Raw genomic sequence first — 20090 nt, forward strand, 5'->3', positions numbered from 1 at the left:
ATTGGCGCCCCCCACAGAATGACCCTGATATTGACCAAGAGCACCCCTGCCCTCCACCCAAGCCTTCCACTACCACTGCCCCCCATACACCAGCCACCATCTCCCATGGCGAGAGAGAGAAAGAAACTCACCTTCACAGCTCCGGACATCCCCAGGAACGAGAGTCGGGCTGTGCATACACCATCATGAAATACGCAGCATCTCTCGGAACCCACCAGATCCCCGTGCCGTATGTGTCCCTTCTTCCATCCCTTCTTCCAAGGGGAAGTGTTGCCCCCCCCCCCGAAAAATGCTGCCCTAGGCAAATGCCTTGTTTGCCTTGTGGTAAATACACCCCTGTATATATATATATACATATATATATACACACACACACCAGTAGTTACTTCTACATGTATTCCCATTCCTTGTATTTTTTTCAGTGTTGCTTGTTCCTGTTTGCGGTGATCAATGCGGTGGCAGCCTTGAGGGACCAAGTTGGAACACTAATCACTGTTGGACTATTCTGTTCCTCCTGCTTTACAGGTAGAGGGGTTTTTATTATAGAGAAATATAAATCTAACAGTGGATCTAGCCTTCTCCTACTCTACTACAAAAAAAAAACAAACAAAAAAAAACAACAGATACCTGTAGAAGCATTCCCATTCCTTGTATTTTTTTAGTGTTGCTTATTCTTTCTTAAATGTGATAATAGCCTTGGAGGACCAAGTTGGAACAATTCTACTCCACTGTTGGACTATTCTGTTCCTCCTGCTTTATAGGGGTTTTTATTGCTGAGAAATAAAAAGCTGATGGGGTACTAAACTTCCTCTACTCTACTGAAAAAGAGGTGTTCCTGTTCCTTGTATTTTTTAAGTGTTGCTTGTTCCTGTTTTGAGGGATCAACATGGTGGCAGCCTTGGAAGACCAAGATGGAAGAATACAACCTCGCTGTAGGACTACTCTGCTCCTCCTTCTTTACAGGGGTTTTTATTTTTGAGAAATAAAAAGCTGACAGGGGTTATAGCCTTCCCCTACTCTACTATAAACAAAAAAAACTACTGGTACTCATAGAGGCATTCCTGTTCCTTGTATTTTTTCAATATTGCCCTTGTTTTCAGGGATTGATGTGATGGCAGCTTTGGAAGTCCAGTTAGGAAGAATACTACCCAACTGTTGGACTATTCTGCTTCTCTTGCTTTACAGGGTTTTGTATTGCTGAGAAATCAAAAGCTGACAGGGTTCTAGCCCTCTCTATTCTACTTGTAAAGGAATTCTCATCTCTTGTATTTTTTCATTCTTACTTGTTCTTGTTTGAAGGGATCGATATGATGGAAGCCTCGGAGTACCAAGTTGGAAAAATACTACCACATTGTTGGACTATTCTGCTCCTCCTGCTTTATAAGGTTTTATATTGGTGAGAAATAAAAAGCTGATGGGGACATACTCTACTTTAAAAAAAATTGTGTGTCTTTGTTGCAGATTTTTCCTCTGTTTCTTGGTGAAACCGTTTTTTTTTTTAACAGTTGCATTTATTAAATATGTTCAACAGTATGAACAAGTAAAGGTACACATAAACCAAATCAAGTGGTCAGTAAACAACAAAATATACACAAAATATACACATATACATAGATAAATGGTCTTAGGACCATTAATCCAAAACAGTTCTATAATTAGTCTACAGTCTAGGGAACTGTGGCAAGCAAGAACCCGACATTACCATGGATTGGAGAATAGCTGAAAGAAGAGTGGATGAGTGTTGTAAGCAGGGTGGATAAAAATCAATGATTTGTTTAAAAGAAAAATAAAAAAAATCGGATTTTTTTTATTTAAATCTGATTTTTTTTATTTAAATCAGATTTTTTTGAATAAAATGCTTTTTGAGGAAAATATATTGCCATCCAAAGGTTAGGCCATCATGAAATAAAGATTCGTTTTTTAATTATGTAGAATAAGGCTGTATATGTTTAATTTTTTTGGTAAATAAATTCCATGAATCCATTCACAATGTCATGCTCTTCCAGAGGTTTTTGTAAGATTATTGGGCAGTTTCTCTGCCTACAAGATATTATCACAGATGCTCGGTTTACTTTTGCAGTTATCAAAACTGAATTTGACTCAGCGGAGATCACATGCCTCTTCTTCACAGCAAAAATGTTATAACATGAACAAAGTTAAGAAAAAGACCTTCATCCTAACTTCTACAAACCTATGAATACAGAATCAACCCCTTCAGTGCTAAGTTTCAAGAAGTTCAGTGAATAGAATAGAAACAATATTTTTCTGATTTGAGTGGAATAGATCTGCACAAGAAGAAAGTGAAACTAAGTGTGAGGAGGAAGGGGCTGACAGTCTAAGTTTCTTAAAATATATATATTTTGTTTAGCCAAATTAGTTAACAAACATGGATGTTTAAGCAAATCACATATGCTGGAATGTTATTGTTTCAGTTGAATAAATCTATTTAAATTGTTATTATTAAGGTAATGATTATTTTTCTCCTTCCTAAGTACAACAGAAAAGTTGTCCAAATATGAATGATTAACCTATTAAACTGGGGATAAAAAAACTAATATGAAAAGTTGTTATTCTAAAAATCTTCATCTACTTGCATATTAAAGTTATACCAGCAAGAATTAGTCTTTATGTAGAAACTAGGATTTAAATCAAGCCTTACTGACTAGTGATTTAAATTGTGATTTAAATCAGTTTGATTTAAATCAAATCCACCCTGATTGTAAGTAAGGGGAAGAGGAGGATGGGGGAGGAAGGGACAGGGAAAGGTGAGTAAAAAGAGAGGGAAGGGGGGCTGAGGGGGGAGGGCATATGGCAGGAAAGGAACAGGGTGGGTAGGATACAATACACAAGATACAACAGATAGCCCCCAGTTGTATACTGTGAGGTATCAACATCTAAACAGTAATGCCCTGCACCTCTCTCCAGCAAGCCCAAATTTTGTATGTATGTAAGCTTAGGGAAGAACCCCCACTGACTACCTCCTTCTCGTCAGAACCCGTGGACAGAGTAGACAGTTTTCATTTCAACAGGATTTCCCTTCTAGCATAATAGACCGAAAAGAAAATAAATAGTTTGACATGTTTAGATGCCTCCACAAAATCTGCGAGTCCTAGCAGCAGTACTAAGGGGTCCATAGGGACAGACAAGTTTCCGACTATGTTAATGGTATCCAATAACCCTGCCCAGAAAGTACATAATTTTGCACAAGACCAAAATATGTGAGCAAACATGCCATTGGCCATAGCATAATAGGGGCAAGCCGCCAGTCTGCCAAGATAAATTGCAGCCAATCACTGAGGGGTATAGTACACTCTATGAATAGATTTCAGTTGGATAAAGCGACTCTAGCAGAGATCATGGTAGGGACATATTGCAGAAGACAGTCCTCCCAGTCGTCTTCTTAGAGGGAAGGAATGTCCGTATGCCATTTATTATAAAGGGAATCTATTTTGGGAGTGGTCAAGGGAGATAGTAAAGACCCATACACACGATGAGAATATTGGACGAATCATAGTCCGTTTTTTTATCATGTTAGTCTTATATTGATAATGAAAAGGTTACTAAGGTTACGGAAATTCTTGCAGGAAAGAATACAAATTTGGAAGTGATGTCATGTATTGTGATGTATTTGTATTGTATTTTTGGACAAAAACTGTAAAGATTAAATGAAAATTGTACGATCTGGTATCGAACAAGTTAACATTTTTGTGCTTTTCTCTTCGAATAATGTATTGTACGATCGCTTCGAAAGTGGAATTTTTCGTACAATTTTCTGAGCGTGTGTACTAGGCTTTAGGAGTAAATAGAGGACAGAGGTTTAGAGAGGGCTTCCGCTATTAACATACTTTCCAAAGGGTCAGTCTTAATGATTAAGAAAGTTGGGAATTGAGCAGCAACCATGTGCTGCAGTTGTAGAAAATGGAAGAACATCCAATTAGGCAGGTTGTAGATACGTTTAAGCTTCTCAAAGGGTAAGAGAGTCCTCCGTGGTATTACCGGTATATTTCGCTGTGTCTTTTTGCCATATCTAGCCCATATGACAGGATCTGGGTGTAACCACTGTTACTGGGGCAGTAAAGGAGGGGAAATCCCTCTAATAGAGCCTTGGATAGTAGTAAAACTTGACAGGGGTTCTAACCCTTCCCCACTCTATGCAATTTAATGGCAAGACATATACTTTAAACAGCAAAGTGGTGCTTAAAGTGACATGGGTTAGTTGAGATGGGATGGGGATTAGCAGGAGAGAAAGAAGAATCCTTCATTCACCTTCCTTCTTGTCCACAGCGGTATAATTTTTACCCTGCCTGCTTAGAATAGTTGCATTTATTTCTACCCAGAATATATACATACCATAATATAGGCATTCCTGTTTATAAACTTTATGAACTTTTCCAGGCACCAGAAGCAGCATTTCAAGCAGCACAACAGAAATTTTGCAAAGGAATTCTGGGAAGCTAAAATGGTGGAAATAAAATGAAAAATGTAAACTTTCAGTAGTCACACACGCTAAACTTTACAAACTTCTGTTCTGAACCCCCCTGTCCAATTTTGTCAATAAGATCTCGTTCTCATGAGGCCTGAACGCTATGATTCAGCCATTGGTTTATATAGTTGGAGCCACCAGGCGCTGCGTAACGGCAACCCAGGCATCAAGTGTGGGCAGGGGCGGACTGACAACTCATGGGGCCCCGGGCAATAGGGGATCATGGGGTCCCTGGGTCCTTGCCCAAACTCAAAAAAGCCTATGAAAAAGGTACCAGGGGCATCTCATGGGGCCCCCTACTGACCCCGGGCCCTCGGGCAGTGCCCGAGTTTCCAAATGGTCAGTCCGCCCCTGAGTGTGGGTGATCGGCACAAACACAGACAAAGTGTGTTTGGAGGTGCTCACGTACACGTCTGTCAAATGTGTCTGTGCATTTATCATTTTCCTTCCACTTTACAATTACGTGCCACTTTGTGTTGGTCTATCACATAAAATCCCAATAAAATACATTTACATTTTTGGTTGTAGCATTATAAATATTAATATACAGGATTTATATAGCGTCAACAGTTAGCGCAGCACTTTACAAAATGAAGGCAGACATTACAGTTACAATACAATTTGGTACAAAAGGAATTAGAGGGCCCGGCTCGTTGGAGCTAATAATCTAAGTAACATGACAAAATGTGGAAAATTTCAAGGGGAATGAATACTTTTTCAAGACACTGTATATGCAATGTGTAGTGTATGTCCTTCAGTGTTCTTTGAAATCATACACAGGGTTGGCTGTTATCTCCCACGGTTGCTCGTGATTTTAGAGGACAGCAGAGTGCCGCAGAGCATTTAGACCTCAAGCACATGGACATGTAGAGACAAATTCTTGGCCCTCTCCTGTGCTTGGAATGACACAGGTGACATGTACAGCCAGTCATACAGGTAAATGGCTATACACAGTCATATTGGTTTACCCATGAGTCTCGTGTTCAGAGAAATACACCACTGGCGAATGTGCAGATAAATTCCAATGCACCGACTCCACTGGAAATTTTACACATACGCATTTTTGAGCTTCTAAAAGCTTGTGTGCATGAGGCCTTGCACTGCTATGGTGTTGAACAAGCTGCCATGAAGGAAAAAGGAAAAAGTTCACTTTTATACAGAGCCTTACAGATGCTTATACCCTTACCTTCCTTTTGCTCCCTCACCTCTTCCTTTGGGAAAATTAGGAAAGCTCTGGGTAAGCTATGGTTCACCAGAGTCGTAGCTTACACAAGGATATGAACTCCCCTATGACAGTGCTTATTGGCCCAGTGCTGTCACAAACTCCTTTATACCTCGAGGTACTGGGTATTTCCCTTGGATTTTAGTGCTAAACAGAGAGGTGAGTGGGAAGGAAAGGTAAGTACATACTACTGTGGAGGGGGACATTAAAATGAACCTATTGCTTTGTCCTAAGTGGGAAGATCTCAGGCTTGGTTTATGATTCAGTTTTTCAGTTACATAAATGTGAGTAAAAATTTATCCAGACTTACCTTTGAGTTTGTGGTCTAAGTATTCTAATATAATTCGAATAAACTGTACAAGTGCCAGGATGAGAGAGCCAAGTGCTAGTGAGCCAGTGTGATACCTGATGCAGAAGATAATTACATTAATTCCTAATGTCTCAGATTACATTTAAATATTTAATGAGAACAAAAATACTAGAAATACATACTATAACTGAGCACCACAAAGTGCCAGAGATCCAAATACCAACTTTCACTCCCCTCCTATGAAGGCTGCAACTCAATAGATCTCAAAGGTTCCCAGCATTGTACTGAGAGAAGTGGAGGTGGGGTTGCAGGCCTATGTTCCAACTGTTCCAGGAAATTCATGGAAGAGCCCCGGTCCCATTTGGAAACCATTGCGAAAACTTTAATGTGCCCTAAAAAAGTATGGAGGCTGCCAAAGTTGGCTGTTTCTTTTGCAAATGCTAGCTGCTTGGCTATCATGCTCTTACTCTTGATATAGTACTTTAAGTCAATCAGCCAGTAAGGGACACCCATTCTCCCACTCCCTCCCTGTCTCTTCCACTCACTGAAGCCCCCGCTTTTTCAATAAAAATTTATTTATACATAACTTTTCCCATGCAGGGTTCCTCCTGTCTTACTCAAGTGGTGGCAATGGATAGCTCTAAGAACCACACTGAAGTGTGGAGGACTGTGAGCCCAGGCCAGTGTGATAACGTACCCCCAGGGTCATGTCCAAAAACATTTGGACTCATAGGAAGCTGGTTGGATGACGATGGGCATCATTCAACTCAGAAGAGGCCTGGTGCTGAATCACCGAGCAGGTGAAGGGGACAGCACTGGAGAGGAGTATTGCAACAAAAGCCGCCTTCATACACATGGTAGATTATTTATTTTTAATTTCCAGCTGAAAAGTGAAATTGGCCTTTAACCTGCCTTGGAAAACCAGCACTATGGAAACTTGCATGTTTATGATTTATGAGGTGCATATATTACCCAAGGAACATAGCGAAGCTCTTCTAGGTCAGACTCAAAAATAGATTGGTAAAGACTAGAGGTGAGCGAAGTATTCAAAAATTTGATTCGGCTGATTCGGCGAATTCGCGGAATAAATTCGATTCGAGTCGAATATATTCGCTGCGAATTTAACTTATAAAAAGGGTGTTTCTAGGCTTCAGAGAGCCTTTATATTAGTGCAGAACACTGTACCTTTAATTTAAATGCCCTTGGAGTCTGCTGGGGAAGAGAAATAATACTGTCAGTCAGTATGACATGCAGATGAGTGCCGTCGATCTTAGAATCACCGCACACTTCACTCATTTGGGCAGTCACGGGGCCAAAACCAGAGTGTGGAGCCACAGTGTGGCGGTGGAGGCAGCAGCAATGGGATGCCATACAGCACCCTATGACAAAATGGAACCCACCAGCAGTGTGAGGAGACCTGAAAGTGGCACATGGCAGAGTGTGGCGATGGAGACAGCAGCAATGGGAGGCCGTACAGGGACCCATGACACACTCTGGACCTGGCAGCAGCATGAGGAGGCGGTACAGGGGCCCATGACAGATTACGGGCCTGGCAGCAGCATGAGGAGTCGGTACGGGGGCCCATGGCAGATTACGGGCCTGGCAGCAGCAATGGGAGGCCGTACAGGGACCCATGACACACTCTGGACCTGGCAGCAGCATGAGGAGGCGGTACAGGGGCCCATGACAGATTACGGGCCTGGCAGCAGCATGAGGAGTCGGTACGGGGGCCCATGGCAGATTACAGGCCTGGCAGCAGCAATGGGAGGCCCGTAATCTGCCAGCACCCTATGACAAAATGGAACCCACCAGCAGTGTGAGGAGACCTGAAAGTGGCACATGGCAGAGTGTGGCGATGGAGACAGCAGCAATGGGAGGCCGTACAGGGACCCATGACACACTCTGGACCTGGCAGCAGCATGAGGAGGCGGTACAGGGGCCCATGACAGATTACGGGCCTGGCAGCAGCAATGGGAGGCCCGTAATCTGCCAGCACCCTATGACAAAATGGAACCCACCAGCAGTGTGAGGAGACCTGAAAGTGGCACATGGCAGAGTGTGGCGATGGAGACAGCAGCAATGGGAGGCCGTACAGGGACCCATGACACACTCTGGACCTGGCAGCAGCATGAGGAGGCGGTACAGGGGCCCATGACAGATTACGGGCCTGGCAGCAGCATGAGGAGTCGGTACGGGGGCCCATGGCAGATTACGGGCCTGGCAGCAGCAATGGGAGGCCGTACAGGGACCCATGACACACTCTGGACCTGGCAGCAGCATGAGGAGGCGGTACAGGGGCCCATGACAGATTACGGGCCTGGCAGCAGCATGAGGAGTCGGTACGGGGGCCCATGGCAGATTACGGGCCTGGCAGCAGCAATGGGAGGCCCGTAATCTGCCAGCACCCTATGACAAAATGGAACCCACCAGCAGTGTGAGGAGACCTGAAAGTGGCACATGGCAGAGTGTGGCGATGGAGACAGCAGCAATGGGAGGCCGTACAGGGACCCATGACACACTCTGGACCTGGCAGCAGCATGAGGAGGCGGTACAGGGGCCCATGACAGATTACGGGCCTGGCAGCAGCAATGGGAGGCCCGTAATCTGCCAGCACCCTATGACAAAATGGAACCCACCAGCAGTGTGAGGAGACCTGAAAGTGGCACATGGCAGAGTGTGGCGATGGAGACAGCAGCAATGGGAGGCCGTACAGGGACCCATGACACACTCTGGACCTGGCAGCAGCATGAGGAGGCGGTACAGGGGCCCATGACAGATTACGGGCCTGGCAGCAGCAATGGGAGGCCCGTAATCTGCCAGCACCCTATGACAAAATGGAACCCACCAGCAGTGTGAGGAGACCTGAAAGTGGCACATGGCAGAGTGTGGCGATGGAGACAGCAGCAATGGGAGGCCGTACAGGGACCCATGACACACTCTGGACCTGGCAGCAGCATGAGGAGGCGGTACAGGGGCCCATGACAGATTACGGGCCTGGCAGCAGCAATGGGAGGCCCGTAATCTGCCAGCACCCTATGACAAAATGGAACCCACCAGCAGTGTGAGGAGACCTGAAAGTGGCACATGGCAGAGTGTGGCGATGGAGACAGCAGCAATGGGAGGCCGTACAGGGACCCATGACACGCTCTGGACCTGGCAGCAGCATGAGGAGGCGGTACAGGGGCCCATGACAGATTACGGGCCTGGCAGCAGCAATGGGAGGCCCGTAATCTGCCAGCACCCTATGACAAAATGGAACCCACCAGCAGTGTGAGGAGACCTGAAAGTGGCACATGGCAGAGTGTGGCGATGGAGACAGCAGCAATGGGAGGCCGTACAGGGACCCATGACACACTCTGGACCTGGCAGCAGCATGAGGAGGCGGTACAGGGGCCCATGACAGATTACGGGCCTGGCAGCAGCAATGGGAGGCCCGTAATCTGCCAGCACCCTATGACAAAATGGAACCCACCAGCAGTGTGAGGAGACCTGAAAGTGGCACATGGCAGAGTGTGGCGATGGAGACAGCAGCAATGGGAGGCCGTACAGGGACCCATGACACACTCTGGACCTGGCAGCAGCATGAGGAGGCGGTACAGGGGCCCATGGCAGATTACGGGCCTGGCAGCAGCAATGGGAGGCCCGTAATCTGCCAGCACCCTATGACAAAATGGAACCCACCAGCAGTGTGAGGAGAACTGAAAGTGGCACATGGCAGAGTGTGGCGATGGAGACAGCAGCAATGGGAGGCCGTACAGGGACCCATGACACACTCTGGACCTGGCAGCAGCATGAGGAGGCGGTACAGGGGCCCATGACAGATTACGGGCCTGGCAGCAGCAATGGGAGGCCCGTAATCTGCCAGCACCCTATTACAAAATGGAACCCACCAGCAGTGTAAGGAGACCTGAAAGTGGCACATGGCAGAGTGTGGCGATGGAGACAGCAGCAATGGGAGGCCGTACAGGGACCCATGACACACTCTGGACCTGGCAGCAGCATGAGGAGGCGGTACAGGGGCCCATGACAGATTACGGGCCTGGCAGCAGCAATGGGAGGCCCGTAATCTGCCAGCACCCTATGACAAAATGGAACCCACCAGCAGTGTGAGGAGACCTGAAAGTGGCACATGGCAGAGTGTGGCGATGGAGACAGCAGCAATGGGAGGCCGTACAGGGACCCATGACACACTCTGGACCTGGCAGCAGCATGAGGAGGCAGTACAGGGGCCCATGACAGATTACGGGCCTGGCAGCAGCATGAGGAGTCGGTACGGGGGCCCATGGCAGATTACGGGCCTGGCAGATGACGACAAGGCTGCCAAGTGCGATCAGCCTCATCATCATCAATTAGGGTCTCCGCCTCACTACTAGCCCCCTCGGCTGCGTGTGGGTCAGGAGACAGACCTGTCTCTAGACCGGCTACCGAGCCACTCTCCTCGCCAGTACTTCTTCGCCTGGCTGCTGAAGAGGCGGATGTCTCCCCCCGTTCCTGACCGCCCTCTGTTAGCTCTTCCTCACTGTACAGTGGGGCTGAGCCCACAGCATGCGATACTTCGCTTGGTGAGGGAACACCAAAGGACAGGGGCAGGTAGAGGACACGTGATTTCAGTGGGCTTGCTCCCGGGCCATGCCAACTAACGGTTGTGTCTGACGTACCCACCGACCGTTGGCTGTAGGTGTCAGAGGTGACCTGGGAAGAGGAAGACGACCGAGCCAACCAATCGATGACGGTAGGGTTGTCGGTGGAGACACGACCGCTGGATAACACCGGGAGCACTGGCCTCTGGCTGCGACTAGTGCTGCCTCGACCCCTTCCTCTGCTGCCACGTCTGCTCGCTCCTGAAACATTGCCTCCTCTGCCACTCCTCTGCGTGTTGTCTGACATACTCTTTAATTCAACGATTCTGTGTCCCTGAGTAACGATTCTGTGTCCCTGAGTAACAATTCTGTGTTCCTGAGTAACGATTCTGTGTCCCTGAGTAACGATTCTGTGTCCCTGAGTAACGATTCTGTGTCCCTGAGTAACGATTCTGTGTCCCTCAGTAACGATTCTGTGTCCCTCAGTAACAATTCTGTGTCCCTGAGTAACAATTCTGTGTCCCTGAGTAACGATTCTGTGTCCCTGAGTAACGATTCTGTGTCCCTGAGTAACGATTCTGTGTCCCTCAGTAACGATTCTGTGTCCCTGAGTAACAATTCTGTGTCCCTGAGTAACAATTCTGTGTCTGTCCCTGAGTAACAATTCTGTGTCCCTGAGTAACAATTCTGTGTCCCTGAGTAATGATTCTGTGTCCCTGAGTAACGATTCTGTGTCCCTCAGTAACAATTCTGTGTCCCTCAGTAACAATTCTGTGTCCCTGAGTAACGATTCTGTGTCCCTGAGTAACGATTCTGTGTCCCTGAGTAACAATTCTGTGTCCCTGAGTAACGATTCTGTGTCCCTCAGTAACAATTCTGTGTCCCTGAGTAACAATTCTGTGTCCCTGAGTACCAATTCTGTGTCTGTCCCTGAGTAACAATTCTGTGTCCCTGAGTAACAATTCTGTGTCCCTGAGTAACAATTCTGTGTCTCTCAGTAACAATTCTGTGTCCCTGAGTAACAATTCTGTGTCCCTGAGTAACAATTCTGTGTCTGTCCCTGAGTAACAATTCTGTGTCCCTGAGTAACAATTCTGTGTCCCTGAGTAACAATTCTGTGTCCCTGAGTAACGATTCTGTGTCCCTCAGTAACAATTCTGTGTCCCTGAGTAACAATTCTGTGTCCCTGAGTAACAATTCTGTGTCTGTCCCTGAGTAACAATTCTGTGTCCCTGAGTAACAATTCTGTGTCCCCGAGTAACGATTCTGTGTCCCTGAGTAACGATTCTGTGTCCCTCAGTAACAATTCTGTGTCTGTCCCTGAGTAACAATTCTGTGTCCCTGAGTAACAATTCTGTGTCCCTGAGTAACAATTCTGTGTCTGTCCCTGAGTAACAATTCTGTGTCCCTGAGTAACAATTCTGTGTCCCTGAGTAAAAATTCTGTGTCCCTGAGTAACAATTCTGTGTCTGTCCCTGAGTAACAATTCTGTGTCCCTGAGTAACAATTCTGTGTCCCTGAGTAACGATTCTGTGTCCCTAAGTAAAGATTCTGTGTTCCTAAGTAACGATTCTGTGGCCCTAAAGTCTCTCTGGCCCTAACTCTGTCCCTAATACAGACAGGTCTGTCTCTCTTGAATGACCGGAGGCTAATGGAGAATTGTAAGATGGCCGCAATTTATAGCTCCACCATTACACAGTGCTGGCTGGCTGGCTGCTGATTGGCTAATGCGATCACATGTCATGAATGAATGCATTATGGGTCAGCGCGCCTTGTCTGCGTGCCTTCCCAGAGATCCCCGCTCCGTCGCCACACATGTCGCCGCCATTTTTGGGAAAATTCGATTTGTTCATCCGAAGTTGGCTAATTTTCGGATTCGGCGCGAATCGAATATTTCCCAATATTCGAAACGAATTCCACTTCGCCATGTTCGATTCGCTCATCTCTAGTAAAGACATAAAAGTATGCTAGCAAAAAAAAAAAAAATGCGAGGTTCTCATTATAGTGCACTGTTAATAAAGCTTTAATTTGCATAACATATTTCCCATAATAGTGTTATCACTACTAGTAATGCAGGAACATTAGGAGGAACCAGACAGAGCGTGACGTCACTGCCGCCGGAGCTACGAGAAAGCCCGGTGGCCATCTTTGTTAGGGTTAGTGCTGCATACTCTGCTTATCTGTAGATATCACTTGTACTACCCTGTAATTTTATTTGATTTCCATTAAAATATTTGAGCATACTACACTATGGGCACCTGTTTCTTGGCTCCTTACTGGAGCTCTTAGGATTGCAGGTCACCCCCAGTGATTTTCTACAACCAGAGGAAAGGAGCCCTGTACTCAGGCTGAGCACCTAATCCATCCTTAAGGGGACCTCTGGATCCAGCAGATTCCTATAATTTCCCAAGGCTTGATGACCATTCCATAGATGGAATCGTCCTTTCCAGTTTCCTGCCTGTAGATAGGCTCCTTCCCACTGGGCCCCCACCCAGGCTCCTGCATCTCAGCTTCCTCACATCTTCCACCTGAACTCTCCTGCTAATGAGTAAGCTCAGTCATACTTTGTCCCATTCCATGCCTCCTGCCTGAGGATTGGCCAGACTCCCCGGAGTATGCAGACCAGCCCATTCTCACCCCTGCCCACTGCTTCTAGAATCTTCTCCAAGATTCCAGAGCAGGGGGAAGTATCAAGGAAACTGATCTGCAGAGCCTCTCAGCCCTGACCCAAATTTGACCCAGCTGGCTATCGCCCAGGCTGCTACTTAGCCCTTCTGACTAAAAAATAATTAGCTAACTCCCCCTAGCTAACTAGGAGAGTGCTACAATTAAATTACAAAAGAAACCCCCATGAAATCAAATAGAGTACACTAGTTTAAAAAGATGAGTTTTGAGACATGATTTGAAGATGGGTAGGAAATCAGGGTTGCGGGTGGCACCAGGAATGGACCAGACTGTGAATGAGAACAGCAGTGCTGTTGGGTGTGAGAAATGGACAGAGGCGATTAATCTTATGTAGATGGAAATATGCTGACTAAGTGACAATACTGATGTGAGCTGTCGAGGTTGACACCCAGACTCTTTACCTGAGAGGAGGGTAAGACTGGAGTTATCAATAGTAACTGAAAAACTGTTAAACTTCGTCATGGTGGATTTCGTACCAAGGAGGAGAACCTCAGTTTTGTCACTGTTTAATTTGAGAAAGTTGGAAGACAGCCAAGATTTGATTTCCTGTAAACAATCGGTAAGGGATTTGGGTGGAAGGTTGGTAGTAAGTTTAGTGGACAAGTAGAGCTGCGTGTTATCCACGTAGCAATGAAAGTGGATATTAAATTTACGAAATATAAGACCAAGAGGAAGAAGATTATGAGCAGAAGGGGCCCCAGGACACAACCGTGGGGCACACCAGTAGAGAGTGCACATGGTTGAGATTTAAAAGATTTGAGTTGGATGAATTAAGCACAGCCAGAGAGAGATTTAAACCAGTTCAGAGGTGTGTCAGTAAATGCAATGGAGGCTAATCTGTCAAGGAGGATGCTATGAGAAATGGTATCAAAGGCCGCACTCAGGTCGAGAAGGATGACGATGTCTATCGGAATGTTGAGGTTGGGGGTCAGTAAATTACTATTTTTTGGTTGCAATAAATGCATAACACATGCAATAAAACATTACATGTGCTGTAAGTTTGTGTGCTGATAATGCTTTGTACTTGCTATAACTTATTCCCCAGCTCCAGGTACCTTATTGCTCGTCCAAATGATGAGAAGAGAGGACATGTGGGGATGTCGGCGGGTTTCTTAAATGCCCAGTAGTAGGAGGCGAAGGCACCGGCCAGCGTACACTGCCCAAGGGCGATGGAGAAATTCACCAACCACAAGAACACAAAGACATTGCAAAGCTGAAAGATCAGGATGTATTTATAGTAAAAACCTTCCCCTCCATAAAATGCAAAAGTACACTGAGCCGCCGGACACAGCTTGGTCACGTTGGAGGTATTGAAAGTCTAGAGAAAAAAAAAAAATAAGTAAGACTATAAAATATAATAGTGCCCACTTCATTTTAGTGTTGAGGAAAGGCAACTTCAGACATGGTGGAAGGTAAATAACATTTGCATGAGAGCCACAGCTAATAGCACTATTATGTAATGTTTGTCCAATGTAATTAAAATATAGAAAAAAAAGAGAAAAATAATTAAAAAACAAAATACATAAGAGAACAGAGAAAAATAGGGGGTGGAGAAGGATAGTAAAAAAGAAGAGAAGAAGGGAATGAAAGTACAGAAGGAGAAGAAAAGAGAAAAAAAAAGGATGGAGGAATGATAGAGAAGAAAGAGGAGAATGGGAAGAAAGGTAAAAAAGTTTAATGGAGGAGAGAAGAGAAGGAGGATAATATAAATGGAGAAGAGGAGGATAATGGGAGGAGAGAAGGAGGATAATGAGAGGAGAAAATAGAAGGAGGATAATAGAAAGGGCAGAGGAGGAAAACTGGAGGAGAGCAGAGAAGGAGGATAATGGGAGGAGAGAAGGAGGATAATGGGAGGCAAGAAGAGAAGGAGGATAATGGGAGGCAAGAAAGGAAGAGAAGAGAAGGAGGATAATGGGAGGAGAGAAGAGAAGGAGGATAATAGGAGAAGAGAAGGAGGATATTGGGAGGCAAGAAGAGAAGGAGGATAATGGGAGAAGAGAAGAGAAGGAGGATAATGAGAGAAGAGAAGAGAATGAGGATAATGGGAGGAGAGAAGAGAAGGAGGATAATGAGAGAAAAGAAGAGAAGGAGGATAATGGGAGGAGAGAAGAGAAGGAGGATAATGGGAGGAGAGAAGGAGGATAATGGGAGGAGAGAAGAGAAGGAGGATAATGGGAGAAGAGAAGGAGGATATTGGGAGGCAAGAAGAGAAGGAGGATAATGGGAGGCAAGAAGAGAAGGAGGATAATGGGAGGCAAGAAGAGAAGGAGGATAATGGGAGAAGAGAAGAGAAGGAGGATAATGAGAGAAGAGAAGAGAAGGAGGATAATGAGAGAAGAGAAGGATGATAATGGGAGGAGAGAAGAGAAGGAGGATAATGAGAGAAGAGAAGGAGGATAATGGGAGGAGAGAAGAGAAGGAGGATAATGAGAGAAGAGAAGGAGGATAATGGGAGGAAAGAAGAGACAGAGGATAATGGGAGGAGAGAAGAAAAGGAGGATAATGGAAGGAGAGAAGAAAAGGAGGATAATGGAAGGAGAGAAGAGAAGGAGAATAATGGAAAGGGAGAAGTGGAGGATAATGGGAGGAGCAGGGGCAGACTGACAACTCATGGGGCCCAATAGGGGATCACGGGGCCCCTGTGTCCTTGCCCAAACTAAAAAAAGGCTATGAAAACGGTACCAGGGGCATCTCATGGGGCCCCCTACTGACCCCGGGCCCTCGGGCAGTGCCCGAGTTTCCAAATGGTCAGTCCGCCCCTGGGGAGGAGAGAAGGATAATGGGAGGAGAGACGAGAAGAAGGATTAATTGGGGGGCGAGAAGAGAAAGAGGATAATGGGAGGAGAGAAGAGAAGGAGGATAATGGGAGCAGAGAAAAAAGGAGGATAATGGGAGGGGAGGAGAGAAGTAGGAAAATGGGCAGAGACAAGAATAGGAGAATGAAGAGAGGAGAGAAGAGAATGAGGCTAGAGGGAGCAAAAAAGGAAAGGATGAGAAAACAAAAGGAGGAGAAAAGAGAACAAAAAGAGGATAGAAAAGGAGTGAGAACAGAAGAATGGAAAGTGGAGAGGAGAGAACAGGAGATTGGAAAGAGAGGAGAGAAAACAGAAAAAATAGAAGGATGAGAATAAGGATGGAAAGGGGAGTGAAGAGACATAAGGAGGACAGAAAATGTGTGAGGGGGGGGGGGGGGGAGAGCAGGAGGAGAGAAGGAAAGAAGGAGTAGGAGGGAGAATATGAGGATGATAGGAAAAGAAAATGGATAGAAGAAAGCCTAAATGTGTAGAGAAGAAAAAAAGGGAAAACAGAAAAAAATATACTGTAGAAGAAGAAAAGAAAGAGAAGATAAAAAATGAAGAGCAATAAAGAGAGAAATAAGAAGATAAGAGGAAAATCTGCTGCCTGGGGAATGGTGCCATCTTAGACATCTGCTTAGATAATCTTACTAGGATGTGCCGCTCATCTAACGAGCCTCATAAATTCCCATAGAACAGTCTCCTGACTTACTTCAGGTACACACATTGCGTTTGCATACTGGCATGGGGTCTTGTTGGCCATAATTTTGTATACAGCTTCCCCAGACGTAGCCAAGAATCTGTCTCTGAATTAAGGAGTGATAATTTCCATATGTTTACACTTGGCTGCCAGTCTCTGATTTAATCTAGAGAGGTGCAATGCAGCGCGCTTATAAAAAGGATACACGGCGGTGACAGCCCAGTATGAGATACAGATGGCGATTAGGATGAAGGTGATGATTGGGTAAAACAGCGTAGACATGATGTATCCTATTGCTCTGAAAAATAAAATGTTACAAAGTTACACAGCTGACATGCTAAACTAGCCATCCACAGCCTCAGTTGGTGCTTGGCTTCATTTTAGAACTCAAAGTGCAGTTTTCAGTGATACATTAAGTACACAACAACTTTCACCAATAGAATTGTTTATTTCTATTCTCCAAATCAGCAGTGTGACATTTGTGTTTAAAAAAACAGGTTTTCCATCAATGTCTTTTTTTAATATTTATTTCAGGTACTAATATAGCGCCATCAATATACACAGCGCTTTACATATATATTGTACATTCACATCAGTCCCTAACCCTCAAGGGGTGTACAATCTAAGGTCCCTAACTCACATTCATACATACACATACTAGGGCCAATTTAGACAGGAGCCAATTAACCTACCAGCATGTCTTTGGAGTGTGGGAGGAAACTGGAGTTCCCAGAGGAAACCCATGCAGGCACAGGGAGAACATGCAAACTCCAGGCAGGTGGTGTCGTGTTAGGATTTGAACCAACAACCCTAGTACTGCCAGGCAGAAGTGCTAACTATTTATTATTATTATTATTATACAGTATTTATATAGCGCTAAAAGGTTTGCTCAGCGCTGTACATTATAGTGGGGGACAGTACATGAGACAATACAGTAACAAAACAGAACACGAGGGGTTCAAGGGCCCTGCTCTTTCGAGCTTACAATCTAGGAGGGAGGGGATAGTGGTACAGGAGGAAATGGCTGTGGGGGATGGAGTGGTGAGAGGAGTGGAGGAGATCGGCTGTTAGGTGAGGGCGGGGTAGGCTTCCCTGAAGAGATGGGTTTTTCAGGGAGCGCCTGAAGGTGAGGAGGGTAGGTGACAGTCTGATGGATTGGGGTAGTGAGTTCCAGAGGATGGGGGAAACCCTGGAGAAATCCTGCAGTCGGGCGTGGGAGGGGGAGAGCAGGGAGCTAGTAAGTAGGAGGTCTTGTGAGGAGCGAAGATTACGGGTAGGGTGGTATTTGGGTATCAGGTCAGTGAGATAGTTTGGGGCAGCATTATGAATGGCTTTGTACGTCAGTGTTAATAGTTTGAATTTAATGCGTTGGGCAATCGGGAGCCAGTGGAGGGAATGACAGAGGGGGGTGGCAGAAGCGGAGCAGTTGGTAAGATGGATGAGTCTGGCCGCTGAGTTTAGGATAGACTGAAGAGGGGATAGTCTGCGATGAGGTAGGCCGGTGAGAAGGGAGTTGCAGTAGTCCAGACGTGAGATAATAAGGGAGTGAACGAGTAGTTTAGTAGTGTCTGGGGTTAGGAACGAACGTATTTTGGAGATGTTGCGGAGGTGGAGCCTGCATGATTTTGCCAACGATTGGACATGGGGTTGGAAGGACAGGTTTGAGTCTAAAGTGACACCTAGGACTTTGGCTTGCGAGGTGGGACTGATGGTGGCGTTGTTGGTCGTGATGGAGAGGGTGGGGGGGGGGGGGGCACGGGCTGGGGATAAAATCAGGAGCTCGGTTTTGGAAAGGTTCAATTTGAGGAAATGGAGCGACATCCAGTCGGATATGTCGTTCAGTAGGTGGGTGAACTTTAGCCACTGTGCTGCTCATATATTCCTTAATTAAAGAAGGCAACAATTTATGACATATAACAATGACAGTGTGCGTCAAACAGGATATGAAAGACAAAGACAAAGCTGACATCATCAATCTAATTGTTTAGAATTTGAAGGACAATAAAATTGTAAAACTTGGTGTACACTTTATTTGGTTCTCCTTCAACATTCTAACACTATTTAAACTACAAAATGGTCAACGTATTTCACATGTTCCCATGCTTCTTCTTCAGGACCTTGCTATAATAGTTAGTAAGGAATATTAATAATTGGTGTGACGGTAACATAATATAAAAACACAATATCTATATCAACCCAAACAGTTCTATTACTCTGGGATAAAATCCCCTTTTTTTCACATTCCCAAAAAAGAAGAGGGATAAAAAGAAGACTGGGAGGGTTTTCTACCAGGGTTCAAAGGGGTCCTTTCATAATAGAAAGCAGCAGCCAGTGTCCCTGCCAGTAGTGTTCCAGGAGTTGGGGGATACTACTATGAAAAGGAATTAAAAAAATAAATATTATAATTAGACGTATTAAAGGTATTAAAAAAAAAAAAGTTCCTTGCTGCAAGTGACTATCATAATGTGCTAGTATACACTGCATTCTAGCACATTATGAAAGGCTTACCTTAGAAGCCCTCCAACGGCACGCTGTCATCACTGACAGGGCTTCCATTTTCACCCATCTTCCTTTCACGGGCTGTGGCTGATTGGATGGCCGAGCCACCAATGACGTCACTCCTGGCACATGGCTCAGAGGGAACAGTACCAGTATGCTGTTCCTTCAGAGCGCATGCGCGGTGATGTCACCAGCTGCTGCTCTGTAGAATATCTCCTAAACGGTGAACAATTAGGAGGTATTAATTATACCAACAGTTAAGCTTTATTATAAGCTTACCTTAGGTAAAAATAGAAAACGAGAGTTTGCTTCTACTTTAAAGCGGTAATAAACCCAAAAAGAAACATTTATTATATTGCAGTTTACAAATTCATAGATGTGATGGCTGTATTCCTTTTCATTTTTTAGGCTTTCTTTCTTCTTTTTTTAATTTGGTGATCTTGCCAGTAAATCAGTTGTTTTCACAAGAACAAGCTCTCTTCCAGATGTATCAGTTACAGGGATGAGACAATCCATTTACCACTGGAAGGGGTGCTTACAGTGATCAGCTTTTATTTATTCAACTAAAACTTTTATCCCAAAAGGAGAAAACCTGTTTGCTTTAACTGATTATAAAGTGTGAGCTGGAGTTTGGTTTCAATTTATTACTGTATTTAAATCTGCTAGTACATCTAACACTCCCGTCCCCCCAGACTGACAATGCTGCTGTTCATAGGTGCACCCTGTGCTTCTTCTTTCAGAGTAGGGGCACTCTAACACAGGAGCTGTGTTACTGGTCAGACCACCAGGTGACAACAGAGGGGAAAAAGCCTAAAA

At 45.3% G+C, this 20090-nt stretch overlaps 1 protein-coding gene across 5 annotated transcripts in view; it reads right to left on the reverse strand.

Annotated features, from left to right (window-relative positions):
* SLC44A5 (solute carrier family 44 member 5) overlaps positions 1 to 20090 on the reverse strand; it is a 288360-nt gene that overhangs the window by 41620 nt on the left and 226650 nt on the right. For all 5 annotated transcript variants that reach the window (XM_089692177.1, XM_089692180.1, XM_089692176.1 and 2 more), the window contains 5 exons: positions 16981 to 17073; positions 16788 to 16875; positions 14336 to 14598; positions 6016 to 6110; positions 4351 to 4454 (listed from right to left, as the gene is read on the reverse strand). In XM_089692177.1, the coding sequence (XP_089548303.1) occupies positions 4351 to 4454; positions 6016 to 6110; positions 14336 to 14598; positions 16788 to 16875; positions 16981 to 17073 (643 nt within the window). The remainder of the gene's footprint in view (positions 1 to 4350; positions 4455 to 6015; positions 6111 to 14335; positions 14599 to 16787; positions 16876 to 16980; positions 17074 to 20090) is intronic.

The sequence above is a fragment of the Staurois parvus genome, unplaced genomic scaffold (genome assembly GCF_062004578.1).
Source record: "Staurois parvus isolate SC_StPar_1 unplaced genomic scaffold, SC_StPar_1.0 ptg000578l, whole genome shotgun sequence".
In the NCBI taxonomy this organism is placed as follows: domain Eukaryota; kingdom Metazoa; phylum Chordata; class Amphibia; order Anura; family Ranidae; genus Staurois; species Staurois parvus.